The sequence below is a fragment of the Orcinus orca genome, chromosome 10 (assembly GCF_937001465.1).
Source record: "Orcinus orca chromosome 10, mOrcOrc1.1, whole genome shotgun sequence".
In the NCBI taxonomy this organism is placed as follows: domain Eukaryota; kingdom Metazoa; phylum Chordata; class Mammalia; order Artiodactyla; family Delphinidae; genus Orcinus; species Orcinus orca.
This window is the reverse complement of record NC_064568.1, coordinates 74,335,182-74,354,288: the sequence shown is the minus strand read 5'-3', so window position 1 is coordinate 74,354,288 and position 19,107 is coordinate 74,335,182. Positions and strand designations below refer to the sequence as shown.

Below are 19,107 nucleotides of genomic sequence, written 5' to 3'. Positions count from 1 at the left end.
TATAATTTTATTTTATTTATTTTTGGCTGCGTTGGGTCTTCGTTTCTGTGCGCGGGCTTTCTCTAGTTGTGGCAAGCAGGGGCTACTCTTCGTTGCGGTGCGCAGGCTTCTCATTGCGGTGGCTTCTTGTTGCAGAGCATGGGCTCTAGGTGCACAGGCTTCAGTAGTTGTGGCTCACAGACTCTAGAGCATGGGCTCAGTAGTTGTGGCACATTGGCTTAGTTGCTTAGTGGGATATTCCCAGACAGGGCTCGAACCCGAGCCAATGTCCCCTGCATTGGCAAGCGGATTCTTAACCACTGTGCCACCAGGGAAGCACTGGCTCTCACTTTTATAAGTCTTGCATCCCAAGTGAGCACGTGGGGGCTAATCTCAAAATGGCTTTTCTCATTTTGAGCCTCCTCTGTGTTCTTTTACTTCTTTATACTTCATTTCTACTTTTTACTTTGTTTCATTTGGTCTAAAGTTTTGCCACTAAAGGAATTGTTCATTGGGAGCAGGGCAGTTGCTTTCTGTAGTGGTGCTTTTCTGGGTCAGGTATTCAGACGAGCTAATCTGAATTTATCGGTAGTGACTGTGTTCTCAAATGGACCAAACATCCAGTGGCTGAACATGCCAAAGGAAGGCATGATACGTGCTGCACATCAGAGTCCTAGGTTTTTACTTCTCAAAGCTGAGTCCTCAGACCAGCAGCATCAGCAGTCACCTGAGAGCTTGTTTAAAATGCAGTATTAGGGCTTCACCCCAGACATACTAAATCGGAATCTGCATTTTAACAAGATCCCCAGGTTGTTTGTGTGCACATTAAAGGTTCAGAACCACTGTTATAAATCACATGAGCTAATATAATCAAGCGGAAGTAGGCCAAGTCTAGGCTTGTTGGTTACTCACTATATGTTTGATGATTCAGGGATAGATGCTGTCTACAGTGAAAGAAAGCCTTTGGAGAGAATCAGTTTTTTACTGGCCAAAGCAAAATTTGATTGCTTTTTACATCTCCTAGTGTTTCTGAGTTCAGGTTAGAGCTCTGTTCCACTGTTTTTTGGCCTCTTACCCAGGGTGTTAGAGCGGAGTCTCAACTGAGTAAACCAAATTTACTCAACATAAGTAAATCAAATTGCTCATGTCTCAGGGATGCTCTGCTGACAACAGACACCCTGGACCATATGCTTAAGAATCCAAGGTTTTAAGTTAATGTTGACCAAATTGGAGGGCTGGAGTGTCTGAACAAGTTGTCATTGTGGACATGTCTATGGAAATAGACAATACTTTGCTCTGATTTCAAAAGGAGGAAAAAGATTTGAAAAAGAAGTATGGGTTACATGTTGAGAGGGTAGTAAAATATTTAGTCAAGGAAAAGTTTGTCTCCATATTGATGTTTTTAAGACCAAAAGGATCTTCTGTAGTTTAGAGAAATGTGAAAGTGATGAAGTCAGATAGCAACAGACTCACTGACTTTTTAGGCCTGTGGCCAGAGTCCCTGTGGTGGGAACCTAGACCTGGAAACAAGGTTCATCCCTGGTTAGGTGAGGAGACAAGAGATTGTCATCTTGATATTTTCCTAAGAGTACAACACTTTTGGAAAATCCCAGAGTTAATCGAAAGGTATTTTGAAAAATGCTGACCGTAGTTAATGGAGTAGTTAGATTCCCTGAGTAGTGTGCAGCTGGAGCTGTTAGAGTTTTGTCTGGTTTTCGTAGTAAGTTTTATCTTGAAGTATAGTGTTAGGGGTACAAATATACATAAGAAAAGGACACAAATTGTGAGTGCAGGTAGATGAATTTTGACAAAGTGGACACCTCCATGTAATCAGCATCCAGGTCAAGAAACGACCTTGCCAGCACGTCTTTTCAGTCCTGCGCGCCCCCCAAGGGTAACCACTATTCTAACTTACCTTCCCAGCACCTCTTTTCAGTCCTGCGCGCCCCTCAGGGGTAACCACTCTTCTAACTTTAACATTTTGCCTGGTTTTTTGAGCTTTAATAAATGGAGTCAAAAGCATGCACTCTTTTGTGCCTTGGCTTCTCTTGTGTAATATTATGTTTGTGAGCTCATCCGTGTTATTGCATGTAGTTGTGGCTTGTTCATTCTCATTGGTGGGATGGTATTCCATTGTGTGAGTATGCTGTAACTCATTTATCCATTTAGTGTTGATGGACTTTTGGTAGTTTCCAGCATTTTTTTATCACTACGAGTGCTGCTGTTAACATTCTTACAAATGTTTTTTGGTGTATGCATGATTTCTGTTGGGTAGGAGCAGAATCCTACATGTAGAAGTAGAATTCCTGTTTATAAGGTATGCATATTTTCAGTTTTCATAGATAGAATCAAATAGTTTTCTAAAGTGGTGTACTAGTTTACATTCCTACCAGTTTGTGTATTAACTCCTTGTTATAAAACTCCTGTTTTAACTCCTTGTCAAACAAAGTCTGATAATCGAAGGTGTTAGAGCTGTACTGTCTAGTATGGTAGCCACTAGCCACATGTGGCTGGCTACTGAGCGCTTGAAATATGGCTAGTCTGAATTGAGATAAACTGTAGGTGTAAAACACACACTATATTTTGAAAACTTAGTACAAAAAATGTAAAAATATCTCTAATTTTTATATTGCTAACATATTGAAATGATTTTTTGATGTGTTGGGTTAAATAAAAAGATAATTTAACCTGTTTCTTTTCACTTTTTAAGTTTGGCTGGTTAGAAAATTTTAAATGGCTTATGTGGCTTACATTTTATTTCTATTGCACGGTGTGTTCTTAGTGGGTTAGGGTGGAAGATAGTTGTGGGGAGCAGAATTCTCTGGTTCTCGGAAGGTTCATTATTATCATTCATTATCTGTTTAGAATAACACCTTTTCTGTTAACTTAAAGTTTGTTACATTGTTTCCAGATATCTTCTATATGTTTTATTGAAATCTTTGTATGTGGGAAGTCTTGTTTAGCATAGCGATTATACTTTTTCTTTTTGGTTTGATATATGTATATATTGTGAAATGATTACCACAGTAGGTTTAGTTAACACCCATCAGGTCACATAGTTACACATATTTTTTCTTGTGATGAGAACTTTTAAGATCTCTCTTAGCAACTTTCAAATACACAATACAGTATTAACTATAGTCAGTGTGCTGTATATATTACATCTCCAGAACTTACTTACCTTTTTAACTGAAGTCTGTACCTTTGACCGCCTTCGCCCATTTCCCCCACCCTCATCTCCCTCCTCGGGCAACCATCAAACTGTTCTGTTTCTATGAGTTTGTTTTTTTTGATTCAACGTACAAGTAAGATCATACTGTATTTGTCTTTCAGTGTCTGATGTGTTTCACTTAGCATAATGCCCTCAAGGTCCATCACATTATCACAAATAGCAAGATTTTCTCCTCTGTTATGGCTGAGTAATATATACCTGTGTGTATGGCAATTACACTCTTAGTTTGTGATACTAAGAATATTTCAGATAGGTACAGACTGCAGAACTTAAAACTTTTATCACTTGATTGTCTTTTTCTTTGCCAATGCAATAACTAGTTCCTCTTAATGTGGAATCATAGTGCTCTAACTTGCAAGTGTGTCAGGAAAGGTGATATTTCAGGAACCTGAATGTTACTAGGGCTTGTAGGACTCCCTGGAGCCATAGATACGAGAGCAGTATGTACTGAGTCCTTCCATTACTTGTGAGTTACAGGTGCAGCCACCATGGTGCCACCTCCTTGGCGAAGGGGAGGAGGAGGAGAGGAGACTATACAGAATACAAGATTTTGTTGTACCATCAGGGACATTTGACATATGATGTGTTATATTTTTTAAATTATATCTTGGGATCACAGTCACACTTAATTAAAGAATAAAAATAAAAAACATCTCATCTGTTCCCCATCAAATTTAAGACTATGAATTTCTTTTCAAGAAGAACTGATTTGGGGTTTCCCTGATGATGCAGTGGATAAGAATCTGCCTGCCAGTGCAGAGGACATGGGTTCGATCCCTGGTCCGGGAAGATCCCACATGCTGCGGAGCAACTAAGCCTGTGCACCACAACTACTGAGCCTGAGCTCTAGAGCCCGTGAGCCACAACTACTGAAGCCTGCGTGCCTAGAGCCCGTGCTGCACAACAAGAGAGGCCACCGCAATGAGAAGCCCGCTCACCACAATGAAGAGTAGCCCCCGCTCGCAGCAACTAGATGAATCCTGCATGCAGCAACGAAGACCCAACACAGCCAGTAAATAAATAAATAAATAAATAGGAAAAAAGCTCTATTTTAAAAAAAAAGGACTGATTTTATCAGAGATCATTTCATAGTATTAGACATGTTCCCAAACAACCAAGAAAAACTTAATTCAGAAACTAAAAAGTTGGCAAATTGCAGTTTTTAAAAGTAAATAGCACTACTTACCAACCCTTGAGCTCCACACAGCAGGAGGTAAGGGCTAAGGCAGAGTTATGGATAGCCTCACAGAATACAAGCAGATTGAATCCAACAGCATGTTATAAGGATTATACACTATGACCAAGTGGGATTTATCTCAAGGATATAAGAGTGGTTCAACATACAAAAATAAATCAGCATAGTACACCGTATTAATAGAACAAAGGAAAAAAACCCACTTGACCATCTTAATTGACACAGAAAAAGCATTGGACAGAATCCAGCACCCTCTCATGATAAAAACACTCAGCAAACTAGGACTAGAAGGGAGTTCAAAAACTACTCCTGCTAATAAATAAATTCAACGAAGTTATAGGATACAAGATCATCATACAAAAATCAGTTGTGTTCTTATACACCAGCAATGAATGATCCCAAAAGGAAATTAAGAAAATAATTCCATATACAATAGCATTCAAAAGAATAAAGTACCCAGGAATAAATTTAACCAAGGATATGAAAGACTTATACACTGAAAACTAAAAAACACTCTGGAATTAAAGATGACCTAAATGAAAAGGCATCCTGTATTCATGAATTGAAAGACTTACGTTCGTTAAGATGGAAACATTACTCAAAGCAATCTACAGATTGAATGCAGCCCCTGTTAAAATTCCAACAGTGGGGATTCCCTAGTGGTCCAGTGGTTAGGATTCCAAGCATTTCCACTGCAGGGGGCACAGGTTCAATCCATGGTCAGGGAACTAAGATCCCTCATGCTGTGCAGCACAGCAGATACATACATACATACGTACATACATTTAAAAAAAACAATTTCCAACAGTGTTTTTTGCACAAAGCTTATCCTCAGATTCATATGGAATTGCAAGGGGCCCCTAAACAGTCTTGAAAAAGAAAGTTGGGAGACTCAAACTCCTTTTCAGAACTTACTGCAAAGCTACAGAAATCAAAATAGTTTGGTACTGAGAAGGATAGACATATAGAAAAAGATAATCTAATCAAAATAGGCAAAAGGCTTGAATAGATATACAAATGGCCAACAAGGCCATGAAGAGATGCTCAACATCTATAGTCATTAGGGAAATGCAAATCAAAACCATAATGAGATACCACTTCATACCCAATAGGATGGTTACAATAAAAAATGTTGAGGTAGCTTCAAGATGGCAGAGGAGTAAGACGTGGAGATCGCTTTCCTCCCCACAAATATATAAAAAATACATCGACATGAGGAACAGCTCCTACAGAACACCTACTGAACGCTAGCAGAAGACCTCAGACTTTCCAAAAGGCAAGAAACTCCCCACGTACCTGACCATGTGGGTGACAGGGTCTTGGTGCTCTGGCCAGGTGTCAGGCCTGAGTCTCTGAGGTGGGAGAGCTGAGTTCAGGACATTGGTCCACCAGAGACCTCCCGGCCCCACGTAATATTAAACGGCAAAAGCTCTCTCAGAGATCTCCGTCTAAACGCGAAGACCCAGCTCCACTCAACGACCAGCAAGCTACAGTGCTGGACACCTTATGCCAAACAACTAGCAAGACAGGAACACCACCCCACCCATTAGCAGAGAGGCTACCTAAAATCATAAGTTCACAGCACCCCAAAATACACCACCAAATGTGGTCCTGCCCACCAGAAAGACAAGACCCAGCCTCATCCACCAGAAAATAGGCACCAGTCCCCTCCACCAGGAACCCTACACAACCCACTGAACCAACCTTAGCCACTGGGGGCAGACACCAAAAACAACGGGAACTACGAACCTGCAGCCTGCAAAAAGGAGACCCCAAACACAGTAAGTTAAGCAAAATGAGAAGACAGAGAAATACACAGCAGATGAAGGAGCAAGGTAAAAACGCACCAGGCCAAACAAGTGAAGAGGAAATAGGCAGTCTACCTGAAAAAGAATTCAGAGTAATAAGTAAAGATGATCCAAAATCTTGGAAATAGAATGGAGAAAATACAAGAAACGTTTAACAAGGGCCTAGAAGAAGTAAAGAGCAAACAAACAATGATGAACAACACAGTAAACGAGATATAAAATTCTCTAGAAGGAATCAATAGCAGAATAACTGAGGCAGAAGAACGGATAAGTGACCTGGAAGATAAAATAGTGGAAATAACTACCACAGGGCAGAATAAAGAAAAAAGAATGAAAAGAATTGAGGGCAGTCTCAGAGACCTCTGGGACAACATTAAACGCACCAACATTTGAATTATAGGGGTCCCAGAAGAAGAAGAGGAAAAAAAAAGGGACTGAGAAAATATTTGAGGAAGTTGTAGTTGAAAACTTCCCTAATACGGGAAAGGATATAGTCAATCAAGTCCAGGAAGCACAGAGTGTCCCATACAGGATAAATCCAAGGAGAAACTCACCAAGACACATATTAATCAAACTATCAAAAATTAAATACAGAGAAAAAATATTGAAAGCAGCAAGGGAAAAGCAACAAGTAACATACAAGGGAATCCCCATAAGGTTAACAGCTGATCTTTCAGCAGAAACTCTGCAAGCCAGAAGGGACTGGCAGGACATATTTAAAGTGATTAAAGAGAAAAACCTACAACCAACATTACTCTACACAGCAAGGATCTCATTGAGATTCGACGGAGAAATTAAAACCTTTACAGACAAGCAAAAGCTAAGAGAATTCAGCACCACCAAACCAGCTTTACAACAAATGCTAAAGGAACTTCTCTAGGCAAGAAACACAAGAGAAGGAAGACACCATCAATAACAAACCCAAAACAATTAAGAAAATGGTAATAGGGACACACATATCGATAACTGCCTTAAATGTAAATGGATTAAATGCTCCAACCAAAAGACATAGACTGGCTGAATGGATACAAAAACAAGACCTGTATATATGCTGTCTACGAGAGACCCACTTCAGACCTAGGGACACCTACAGACTGAAAGTGAGGGGATGGAAAAAGATAACTCCATGCAAATTGAAATCAATAGAAAGCTGGAGTAGCAATTCTCGTATCAGACAAAATAGACTTTATGGTCTATTTACAATATTGTGTTGGTTTCAAAATAGTTACAATATTGTGTTAGTTTCAAAATAGACTTTGCTGAGCCCCAGCAATCAGAGAAGAAAAAGAAAGGAATCCAAATCGGAAAAGAAGAAGTAAAACTGTCACTGTTTGCATTTGACATGATACTACACATAGAGAATCCCAAAGATGCTACCAGAAAACTACTAGAGCTAATCAATGGATTGGGTGAAGTAGCAGGGTATAAAATTAATGCACAGAAATCTCTTGCATTCCTGTACACTAATGATGAAAAATCTGAAGGAGAAATTAAGGAAACACTCCCATTTACCATTGCAACAAAAAGAATAAAATACCTAGGAATAAACCTACCTAAGGAGACAAAAGACCTGTATGCAGAAAACTGTAAGACACTGGTGAAAGAAATTAAAGATGATACAGACAGATGGAGAGATGTACCATGTTCTTGGATTGGAAGAATCAACATTGTGAAAATGACTGTAGTACCCAAAGCAATCTACAGATTCAATGCAATCCCTATCAAACTACCAATGGCATTTTTCACAGAACTAGAATAAAAAATTTCACAATTTGTATGGAAACACAAAAGACCCCGAATAGCCATAGCAATCTTGAGAAAGAAAAACGGAGCTGGAGGAATCAGTCTCCCTGCCTTCAAACTATACTACAAAGCTACAGTAATCAAGACAGTATGGTACTGACACAAAACAGAAATTAGATCAATGGAACAGGATAGAAAGCCCAGAGATAAACCCACACACATGTGGTCACCTTATCTTTGATAAAGGAGGCAAGAATATACAATGGAGAAAAGACAGCCTCTTCAGTAAGTGGTGCTGGGAAAACTGGACAGCTACATGTAAAAGAATGAAATTAGAACACTCCCTAACACCATACACAAAAATAAACTCAAATGGATTAAAGACCTAAATGTAAGGCTAGACACTCTAAAACTCTTAGAGGAAAACATAGGCAGAACACTCTGTGACATACATCACAGCAAGATCCTTTTTGACCCACCTCCTAGAGAAATGGAAATAAAAACAAAAATAAACAAGTGGGACCTAATGAAATCTAAAAGCTTTTGCACAGCAAAGGAAACCATAAATGAGACAAAAAGACAACCCTCAGAATGGGAGAAAGTATTTTCAAACAAAGCAACTGACAAAGGATTAATCTCCAAAATATACAGGCAAGTCATGCAGCTTAATATCAAAAAAACAAAGAATCCAAAAATGGGCAGAAGACCTAAATAAGACATTTCTCCAAAGAAGATACACAGATTGCCAACAAACACATGAAAGGATGGTCAACATTACTAATCATTAGAGAAATGCAAATCAAAACTACAATGAGGTATCACCTCACACCAGTCAGAATGGCCATCATCAAAAAATCTACAAACAATAAATGCTGGAGAGGGTGTGGAGAAAAGGGAACCCTCTTGCACTGCTGGTGGGAATGTAAATTGATACACCCACTATGGAGAACAGTATGGAGGTTCCTTAAAAACCTAAAAATAGAACTACCGTATGACCCAGCAATCCCACTACTGGGCATATACCCTGAGAAAACCGTAATTCAAAAAGAGTCATGTACCACAATGTTCATTGCAGCTCTATTTACAATAGCCAAGACATGGAAGCAACCTAAATGTCCATCGACAGATGAATGGATAAAGAAGATGTGGCACGAATATACAATGGAATATTACTCAGCCATAAAATGAAATGGAGTTACTTGTAGTGAGGTGGATGGACCTAGAGTCTGTCATACAGAGTGAAGTAAGTCAGAAAGAGAAAAACAAATACCATATGCTAACACATATATATGGAATCTAAAAAAAAAAAAAGTGGTTCTGATGAACCTAGGGGCAGGACAGGAATAAAGACACAGAGGTAGAGAATGGACTTGAGGACATGGGGAAGGGAAAGGGTAAGCTGGGATTAAGTGAGAGAGTGGCATGGACATATATACACTACCAAATGTAAAATAGATAGATAGCTAGTGGGAAGCAGCCACATAGCACAGGGAGATCAGCTCGGTGCTTTGTGTCCACCTAGAGGGGTGGGATAGGGAGGGTGGGAGGGAGACGCAAGAGGGAGGAGTTATGGGGATGTATGTATATGTATAACTGATTCACTTTGTTATACAACAGAAACTAACAAAATATTGTAAAGCAGTTATACTCCAATAAAGATGTTAAAAAAAGATATTATACATTAAAAAAATGTTGAAAAAAGAAAGTAATAGGTGTTAGCAAGGGTGTGGAGAAATTGGAACTCTGGTACACTGTTGGTAGGAATGTAAAATGGTACAGCCACTCTGGAAAACAGTTTGGCGGTTCCTCAAAAAATTAAAAATAGTGGGAATTCCCTGGTGGTCCAGTGGTTAGGACTCCGTGCTTCCACTGCAGGGGGCCCGGATTCTATCCCTGGTTGAGGAGCTAAGATCCTGCACGCCGTGCAGCACGGCCAAGAGCATAAAAATAAATTTAAAAATTAAAAGTAGAATTACCATGTTAAGCAGCAAGTCCAGCTTGAGGTACATACTCAAAAGAATTGAAAGTGGGTCTTAAAGAGGTATTTATCCACCTGTGTTCATGGCAGCATTACTCACAATAGCTAAAACGTGGAAGCAACCAGTGTCCATCAGTGGATGAATGGATAAGCAAAATGTGGTCTATACAAACCGTGGAATATCATTCAGCCTTAAAAAGGAAGGAATTTCTGCAACATACTACAACATGGGTGAACCCTGACTATGCTAAGTGGAATAAGCCAGTCATAAAAAGGCAGCTTAAACGTGGGTACTAATGAATGCACATGGTTAGACTTAAAAAACATTATTGAGGGTTTTTAAAAAATAAGCATGGTCTAAAATGATCTTTTCATTGTTCATCTTAAATATTTAATCTTGCTGGTCCATGTTCTGTAATTTTCTATACATTTGAAATGTTTTATAGTTAACGTTTACAAGAGAAATAGGTAGTTATGCCCTCTGGCTATAGATTGTTCCATGGTGCCATTGCTGTGGAAGGCAGGTAGATCAGGTCTGTAGTCTTACAAAGGTAAGTCATTTTGGTGGGGAAGAGATGCTCATGCTGGGAATTGCAAATGTGCCTCTAGGAGACTAAACAGCTGCCAGAGCATTGTTGGGTCCATGCTCTTGATTCAGAGACAAAACATCCTAAAAATGGGGGCATGTTACTACCTGCTCTGTGTTCCTGCCTGTGAACCATGATGCCTCTGACATTTCATCCTCTATCACGGGCAGTCAGAAAACTGGGAGTGCCTTGGCATTGTCTCAGGTTTGAAAGAATTTTGCTTTCCAGCTTTAGACTGTGATGTTGTCCGGCTCTCTCAGAATTCAGTTCTTGTGGTTGATTGCTATTAGGTGTTGTATACTGTACAAATAAACTTAATAGCATCAAGTCTATCCCCTCCTCCAGGGAAACGTTTAAATTCCCCTGCCAAGAGTAGTGTTGACAGAGAGGTATCTATGTGGAAATGTAGTATCACTGAATTACAAGATGGAAACCCACTCTTTCCTTCTCCAGCAGACTAAGAAAAGTTCACATAGCATTCCTATTTTTTTCAGAACTCACAATACTTTATATGCACCAGAAATGCTAGCCAAAATGGCAGAACCTTTTACGAGGGTTCTAGATATGCTTGAAGTGGAAAAATCTGCTATTTTAGGTAAGAAATGTAACCTTTTTTTTTTCTTGAAGTTTTCTATACCTTTGTATGCCTTTATATTTCTATACCTTACCTCTAATGCAGCTTCAGTGTGCCTTGTGTCACCTTCTCCTCACCTGGCACTACCTTGACCACCTGTTTGTTCAGAAATGCATGTATGGAGTTCCTACAGGCTCTCTAGGAACAAGTTTGTTTACTTCATTATCTTATCATGCAGAGAAGGTCTTCAGAAGCACACACACCCCATGTTAACCCACTCCTTCACTTCAGCTGCCAGCTGGTAGTATGTGTTAGAGCCTTTAGATTATAAATAAACCATGCTTTTTGACCTGAAGGATATTAGCGTACTTTCCTGCCTTTTGTGTATGGGGGGGGAAGTATTCAAACAATTAAGCTTAAATAGGTTTAATCAGTAAAATATTATGTATGTTATCACTTTTTTAAGGAATAGTTTCTGAGCCAAGTTTCCCAGTTTTTACCTTGATCAGAATGTTGCTTTAACTCATTTCTCCCATTAGCAAATAACTTCACGATCATAACTGTGATACGTGCTGTGAAGGCAAGTGACTGTGGGAGTGTTTATTGGGAGACCTGACCCAGTCTTGGAGTGGAGTCACAAGACTGCCTCCCAGTGGAGACTTGAAGGATGAACAGGGACCAGCCAGGCTGGGGGCAAAAGGAGATGCTGAGCGTTCTAGGCAGACAGAATGGCAGGTGCAAGATTCCGAGGCATGCAGCAAAGAGCTTGATATGTCCAGGGAATAGGAAGGTGACTTGTGTGGCTGGAACACAGAGGGCAAGGCAGTTGGTTAGAAGTTAGAGCTAGAGGACTTCTCTGGTGGTGCAGCGGTTAAGAATCCGCCTGCCAATGCAGGGGACACAGGTTCGAGCCCTGGTCTGGGAAGATCCCACATGCCGCAGAGCAACGAAGCCCATGCACCACAACTACTGAGCCTGCACAGCACAACTACTGAGGCTGCGTGCACAACAGCTGAAGCCCGCACACCTAGAGCCTGTGCTCTACAACAAGAGAAGCCACAGCAACAAGAAGCCCGCGCACCACAAAGAGCAGCACCCGCTCGCTGCAACTAGAGAAAGCCCGCGCGCAGCAACGAAGACCCAGCGCAGCCAAAAATAAAAAATAAATAAGTAAATAAATTTATTAAAAAAAAAAAAAAGAAGAAGAAGTTAGAGCTAGAGACACCAGAGATGTCTAAACCTTGTGCCTATCTCTGGAGCTTCAGGCTGGCTTACCATCACAACCCTGACAGTGTGTTTTTGCCCCGGCTATCACCTCTGCCTGGGCCTGGCCATGGTTAAGCAATCTAGTGAGCATGCCTCAGCTATGACTTAATGAAAAGAAGACTGTTAGCTTGTCTTTCCAGGGCCCGTGGCCATCTCTCTTGGCCTAAATGGTCCTGGGCCATTTCCTTTGGCACCACTACACTTAAGCTCCCTTTTGGAGACACCAGTAAAAATGAAATGTCCAAAAAATGTCTTGTTATTAATATAAAAATTAGGTGTTGCTTCACCACCTGTTACCCTCCTGCCCCCCTTCAGTTATTCGTATTAAGCCAGGAACTGCTGCTATAGAAATGTATGACCAACCAAAATATACTAGAATGGACAAACAGTTCCTTCTGGCAGCTTCCGACCAGGAGCAAGATTGGAAACAAAATTGCCTCTGATTAGAAGTATAGATCTTTTAAGGCAATTGTTATACTGAGATAAGTGGGTTTCATTTTTATCTGCTATACACCTTGGGCTTTTGCATAAAATTTTGCTTGAAAAAGAGGTTCTGTGACTTTAAAAGGAAGGGGGGGACATTCCCAGTACTTTATGGAGAGATCATTTTGGGCTGTCATTGTGTGTTTTGGTACAAGTTCCATCTGGAGAAACCCAGGCAAAAGTTAGAGTACTCAAACCTGGACACTTAAATAGCTTTCACCTTTCCCTGCAAGTACAGTGTGGCAGTCACTTTAGGGAAGCTGTTAGCACTTCCAGCTGGTAGAAGACTTGGTCAGCTGCTTTGCATTTATAGCACCCCGCGCCCCCCCCCCCCCCGCCCCCCAAACCACCTCTGCCTACGGGAGGGTGTTGGCAGGTTGAGACCCTCAGCAGAGGAGCAGCAGGTTCCTGATCCATCTTTGTCTGTAGGATTACCTCAACCTCTCTTGGAACTGAATGACTCTCCTGTCTACAAAACGGTCTTAGAAAGAATGCAGCGTTTCTTCTGCACCCTCTATGAAAACTGGTAAGGAACCAATGCTGCCTTTTCATATTCTCCTCCTAGACATGCATTGTATAGGATGGCCTTGGGTTGGACATCTGATCTAGAATTCTAGTGTACAGGTAATGTGAGGAAAGAATTTGACAGGAAACTAATGATTCTAGTGTCAAATCAAAATGAACAGGCTGGTTTCCTGCAATTTTTATTTTAATTGTCACATGTGCCTTTAAGTCCTAGCCATGACTTGATATTTTAACGCCCAACTTGTCTGTTTCCAGTGCATAAAGTGATGAGCCCAGAGTAGAAGTTACAGTGATGGGGATGCATTTTCTCAGACCCCTCACTCTCATAGCCCACTATTCATGGGCACTGGGAGATAGCTGGCCATATTTTGTCTTGGGGTCCTGGTTGTGGCGTGGGGGGTGTAACTGGCCCTTCTGTACACCATCTTCCCCAGGGCGCTGATCTCGCTAACACAGTGCTCTAGTCAGCCAACTAACAAAAGATTCTCCATCGTAAATCCATATTACTTACAAAGTAATGAAAGGCTACTGTTGATCTTGGGTACCGACACCTGTCTTTTAAAAGATGCTGAATCTGGTTTCAAGATGTTTCCTTAAACGTTGGGGCGGGGGGGGGGGGTGGCTGTTATTTTCCCTTCTGAAAGAAGATTAAGTCCACATCTTCAAAGTATACTGATTAAGCTAAAGTTCTCTTAAAAAGAAAATACAATTAATTGCTTTTCTAGCTGAGAAGTCTTCTTGTAGACTAGAAATTCCCAAGGCAGTCAGGGCTGGCGATAACAGATAATGGATTTGATGTTGTTCATGATTTTCCCTTGCAGTTTCCATATCCTAGGGAAGGCAGGCCCTTCCATGCAGCAGGACTTCTACACCGTGGAGCACCTGGCCACCCAGCTCCTCAGCTCTGCCTTCGTCAACTTGAACAATATTCCTGACTACCGACTCAGACCCATGCTTCATATCCTTTCAAAACTCCCTAGATGGGCTTCCCTGGTGGCGCAGTGGTTGAGAGTCCACCTGCCGATGCAGGGGACACGGGTTCGTGCCCCGGTCCGGGAAGATCCCACATGCCGCGGGGCGGCTGGGCCCATGAGCCATGGCCACTGAGCCTGCGCATCTGGAGCCTGTGCTCCGCAACAGGAGAGGCCAAAACAGTGAGAGGCCCGCATACCGCAAAAAAAAAAAAAAAAAAACTCCCTAGATAACCCAAAGGGCCAGAAGATTGAAGACAGGAATAGTTCAGAAGCACCAGAGGAGACAGAGCTGAGCTATATGAAATAGATGGAAACATTTCTGACAGTATATAGTAGCCACATTAGAAGGACAAGAAGATTGAAGTAAATAAAAGGAAAAACCTGAAAGCAGTCCAGGGGGTGTTGAAAGCTCTTTCTCCTTAGGGGAAATTCTTACCATCCCATTTCTTGGAAAGATGAGAAATGAAGCTTTTATCCCTTTTCTGTACTTTGTCAGGTGCTTCTCTTGGAAGAAGCACTCTCATACTGCATGCTCATTCAGACTCTTTGTTTTTGTTTGGGGGAGTATGGTTCTTCCCTGCGAGTTACATTGTAAGGAGAGTTTATTACAGTTCCAGCCTGGCAGGGGAGTGGTGCCTTAGAACGACGGGTGTGCGCTCGTGTGCTAAAGCTTCTTAACCTGCCGCGGCATGGGTCTTTGTGAAGCCTCTGGTGCTCTTCTGTCCCCCGGAGCACTACGAAGCCCTGGTGTCTCCCATCCTTGGACCTCTTTTCACCTACCTTCACATGGTAAGAGATTGGCCAGGAAAGGGTGGCAAAGAGGCCTCTTAGAGTGGGTGGCCTCTCGTGAGTCTCACAAGTCAAGAGCTCCTGAAAGCATCGTCTCCTGGCCCTGCCAGGATGGCTGCACAGCCGCTCCACCCTTGCTGCCCGGGGTAGAGCAGCCCCCCTCAAGAACTAAACTGGTTCCATTGCCTGCAAAGCACCTGCAGACTCAGATTCTACTCCTATCCTCCTGTTAACTGAGGAGAGGTGATCAGGGGAGTGCTCTTCCTGGATCTGTTTCCCTGACTCTGGAATTAAGCAGGGGGACCAGCTGGGCAGAGAATAGGTGTGTCCAGAGAGACTCAGGAGTTCTGAAATGTCATTGATCCTTTCCAAGCAAAGAAGTGTTTGATATGCTGCCCTTGTCGTGGGTGTGGGAGAGGTTACAGAAACCGTATCTGGTTTTTTAACCTTGTGGGGTCTCCCAAGGCCCTGTCATTGTTACCTGGACTCATCTTCAGCTAATTCTAACCACGAAGTGGCCCTTAGATATTATCTTTTCTCCCTAGTGTAGCACTTATTTCTTTTTTTGTTTTCCCAGAGGCTTTCCCAAAAATGGCAAGTCATCAACCAGAGGAGCCTGCTGTGGTAAGGGACTTTCTCTTCTCCGTGATGGATGAGCTGGCAGCCAGGCTTGGGGTGGGAGAAGGTAGACATGGAGGAAGGACTCTGCCATCCCAGGGCTAGAACAGCAGTGGGTTATAGTCATCCTCAGCCCAGATGGTAGATCGCTTTTCTGTGACCATTAGGCAGACTCAGCTCAAGACTTCATAGGGGGTGCCTTCAGCTGCCTTAGGTGAATGCTGAGACATTCTTAGGATTTTGATCCATTCCCCTCAAGCCAACTGGGTACAGTCACAAGTAATAATGCCCCTCAGTGGATCACTGCTGCCCATTCCTAACTTTTGAGTGGCATGTAGAGCAGAGGAAGTCAGGAGAAGGAAGTGGGCACAGAAGGTCTAGCTAGGGTCACTGCTTCTTTTGCATTCCCATGGAACTTGGCCCCTGGTTTTCTGCAGTGGAGAAGATGAGACAACAGATGAAAACCCAGAGTCTCAAGAGATGCTGGAGGAACAACTGGTGAGGATGTTAACCCGAGAAGTCATGGACCTGATCAGTAAGTGGCATGGGAACCAGGGGTAGAAGACAAGCCTTTTTCTGGAAAAAAAGCTGGTCACTCACCTAACATGTTTGCAGCAACACTGACAGATTGATAAGAAATAATTAACTGAATAGAAACTATGTAATTCTTAAGTCAATTTAAGGACACTTTATGAATTGTGAACTGCATTGTAGTTGTTCATACTAAGGGCAGATTATGAGGAAATGGTTTAAAATAGCAGGAGGAAGTTGGATTAATGGTAGGAATAACTTCTAGCTTTGTCAAGATAGGGAAATTTTTAAATTCTTAGACATGAAGGTGGTTATATTTCGTTTTTATTTTTTGGTCAGTTCATTTGTTTGAGATCCAAAGTAGACCAAGTATACATATCAGGCATCCTCTCCTGGTCATTTACTCTCAGGTAATTCTGTAATTTCCCGCCAGTTGACTGAACTTGAAGAGGGACCAGAACACAGTCTGGTCAAATGCCTCTATTTCTGTTGGTGAAGCTGACTTTGTGCCTGGACGGTATCCCACCTTCCCCCACTCCTCACCTGCCCAGAGACAGTTTGGGATCCATTGGCCTGAGACGGCTGTTGTCTGGTGGTAATAAGCCTAGTAACCCTGCTTTCTTGCTTTAGCTGTGTGCTGTGTTTCAAAGAAAGGTGCTGACCATGGTACTGCTCCCCCTGCAGATGGAGACGGTAAGTGAGCCTGTTGGGGCCCTTGGAGGTCAGCCATTAAGCTCCTAAATATTGTTACTTCTGTAACCAGGTCAGTTCCCATAGAAACTGTGTCCCTAGCAGTCTGGTGTGGAGGAGACTGTACACCTAGCTTTCGTCCATGCTGGCGCCCTTACTGTATTCCCCAGCACAGTCCCTCCTCAGAGCCTCTGCGCTTGGTGATTCCTCTACCTAGAATGCTTGTTCTCCCAACTATATTCCTGGCCCATCCCCTTGCTTTTTATTCAGGTCTCTGCTCAGATGTCACTTCTGAGAGGTCTTCCATGACCAGCTTATCAAAAATAGCAACGCCGGTCTCTAGATTCTTCCTCTGCTCTGTCTTCCAGCACTGATCACTACCTGACATGTTTTATTTGTGTTATCAATTACTTCTCTCCCTCACTAGAATTTAACTCCTAACAGGGAAGGGACTTTGTCGTATTCCTCTTATATCCCCAGTAACTGCTGTAGTGGGTCCTCAGATATTTGTTTAACGACAAAAGATCCTCAGCATTTGCAGCTTTTTAGGTAACTGTCCAGAAAAATTCCTTGTTTTGCAAACGTATGGCTAGATGCATCTCTAGATCTGCCATGGGCAGAGGCTTCTACACCCTCTTATGAGGCTGGGGGGCTGTCCTAGTACCTTTAACCACCAGTCAGCCCAGGATACTCACCTCTCCTTTACTCTGTGGGCTTCTGTCAGAAAGGACGGTCTCTGTTCTGAAAGGATGGAGCTTAACATTTTGGTCTCTACTTACAGATGAAGAGATGATGGCCACAGAGGTAACCCCCTCGGCCATGGCAGAGCTTACAGACCTGGGAAAATGTCTAATGAAGCATGAGGTGGGTGGAGGGGCAGGCGAGATTTTTTTCCTTGCCCAGCCAGGGAGTTCGCTTCCACTTTTCTCATTTTCTGATGCCATCAGGAGGGTTTTTTGGTAATACGCCTTTACATGATTTAAAGAAAACAGTGGGAAAGGCACAAGGCCACTGTGTTCCCATGCTGGCATGGGCAAAGGCTCAGAAAAACACCCAGGCACATTGCCACCAGTCCCTGGTGTTCAGCCTCCCCCAGGCCTGAGCTCTCTTTCCTGCACATAGGTTTTCTCTTCTGTATTGGTTAGTTTTTCTTTTGTGGATGGCCTGATAGACATAGAGGAAACAAACTCCCATCTCTTCAGTAGCTGCTTTTATCATTTTCCTGCTTACCTATTAAAACTCTAGCTCCTGATGCATCAGAATTCAGAGAACATTGTACTTGTTTTCCCATTGTAATTCTCCATCCTTTTCTGTTAGGATGTTTGTACAGCGCTGTTAATTACAGCCTTCAATTCCCTGGCCTGGAAGGATACTCTGTCCTGCCAGAGGACGACCACACAGCTCTGCTGGCCTCTCCTCAAACAAGTATGGTTACTCACCCTTTCTCCTCTCCCCTCATGAAACGTTTGGGTCATGAGGATTGACTGAATCAGTTGGAAGAACTAGGGTGCTGAGGCCTTCAGAGTCCCGCTTTGGCCCTGAGCACAGCTGTCTCCCCAGGTGCTGTCAGGGACACTGCTCGCAGATGCTGTTACATGGCTGTTCACCAGTGTGCTGAAGGGCTTACAGACGCATGGGCAGCACGATGGCTGCATGGCTTCCCTGGTCCACCTGGCCTTCCAGATATATGAGGCGCTGGTGAGTGGAGAAAGCCTGGGGGCAGGATGGCTGCGGCTTCATCCCTCACAGCCTGCCTGCTCCTGGTCACTTGGGCCTTAATCCTAAACGTAGGCAGCTGCCAAGTTGCTAGTGCTGCCCCTGAGGAGTGGGTGTGGCAAGGGATAGGGAAGGTGACGGGGCCCAAAACTGTGCCATTGAGTGGGTTTACCCCTACTTCTCAGCGTCCCAGGTACCTGGAGATAAGAGCTGTGATGGAGCAGATCCCTGAAATTCAGAAGGACTCACTGGACCAGTTTGATTGCAAGCTTTTGAACCCCTCTCTGCAGAAAGTGGCTGACAAGCGCCGGAAGGACCAATTCAAACGCCTCATTGCTGGGTGCATTGGGGTAGGTCACACCCTTCACACCCTTTCCTTAGTGCTCCCAACCACCTTTGCAGTCTTCCTGGACCATGTG

At 42.8% G+C, this 19,107-nt stretch overlaps 1 protein-coding gene across 5 annotated transcripts in view; it reads left to right on the top strand.

Annotated features, from left to right (window-relative positions):
• Window positions 1–19,107, top strand: part of XPO5 (exportin 5) — a 48,200-nt gene that overhangs the window by 24,540 nt on the left and 4,553 nt on the right. For 2 of the 5 annotated variants that reach the window (XM_033423930.2, XM_033423929.2), the window contains 11 exons: window positions 11,017–11,117; window positions 13,275–13,371; window positions 14,192–14,328; window positions 15,036–15,133; window positions 15,711–15,757; window positions 16,189–16,286; window positions 16,913–16,975; window positions 17,754–17,836; window positions 18,290–18,397; window positions 18,533–18,670; window positions 18,874–19,038. In XM_033423930.2, coding sequence (XP_033279821.1) covers window positions 11,017–11,117; window positions 13,275–13,371; window positions 14,192–14,328; window positions 15,036–15,133; window positions 15,711–15,757; window positions 16,189–16,286; window positions 16,913–16,975; window positions 17,754–17,836; window positions 18,290–18,397; window positions 18,533–18,670; window positions 18,874–19,038 — 1,135 coding nt within the window. Of the gene's footprint in view, window positions 1–11,016; window positions 11,118–13,274; window positions 13,372–14,191; window positions 14,329–15,035; window positions 15,134–15,710; window positions 15,758–16,188; window positions 16,287–16,912; window positions 16,976–17,753; window positions 17,837–18,289; window positions 18,398–18,532; window positions 18,671–18,873; window positions 19,039–19,107 lie in introns of those variants that run through there. The other 3 variants (XM_033423931.2, XM_033423932.2, XR_004482199.2) reach the window with 3 other exon arrangements.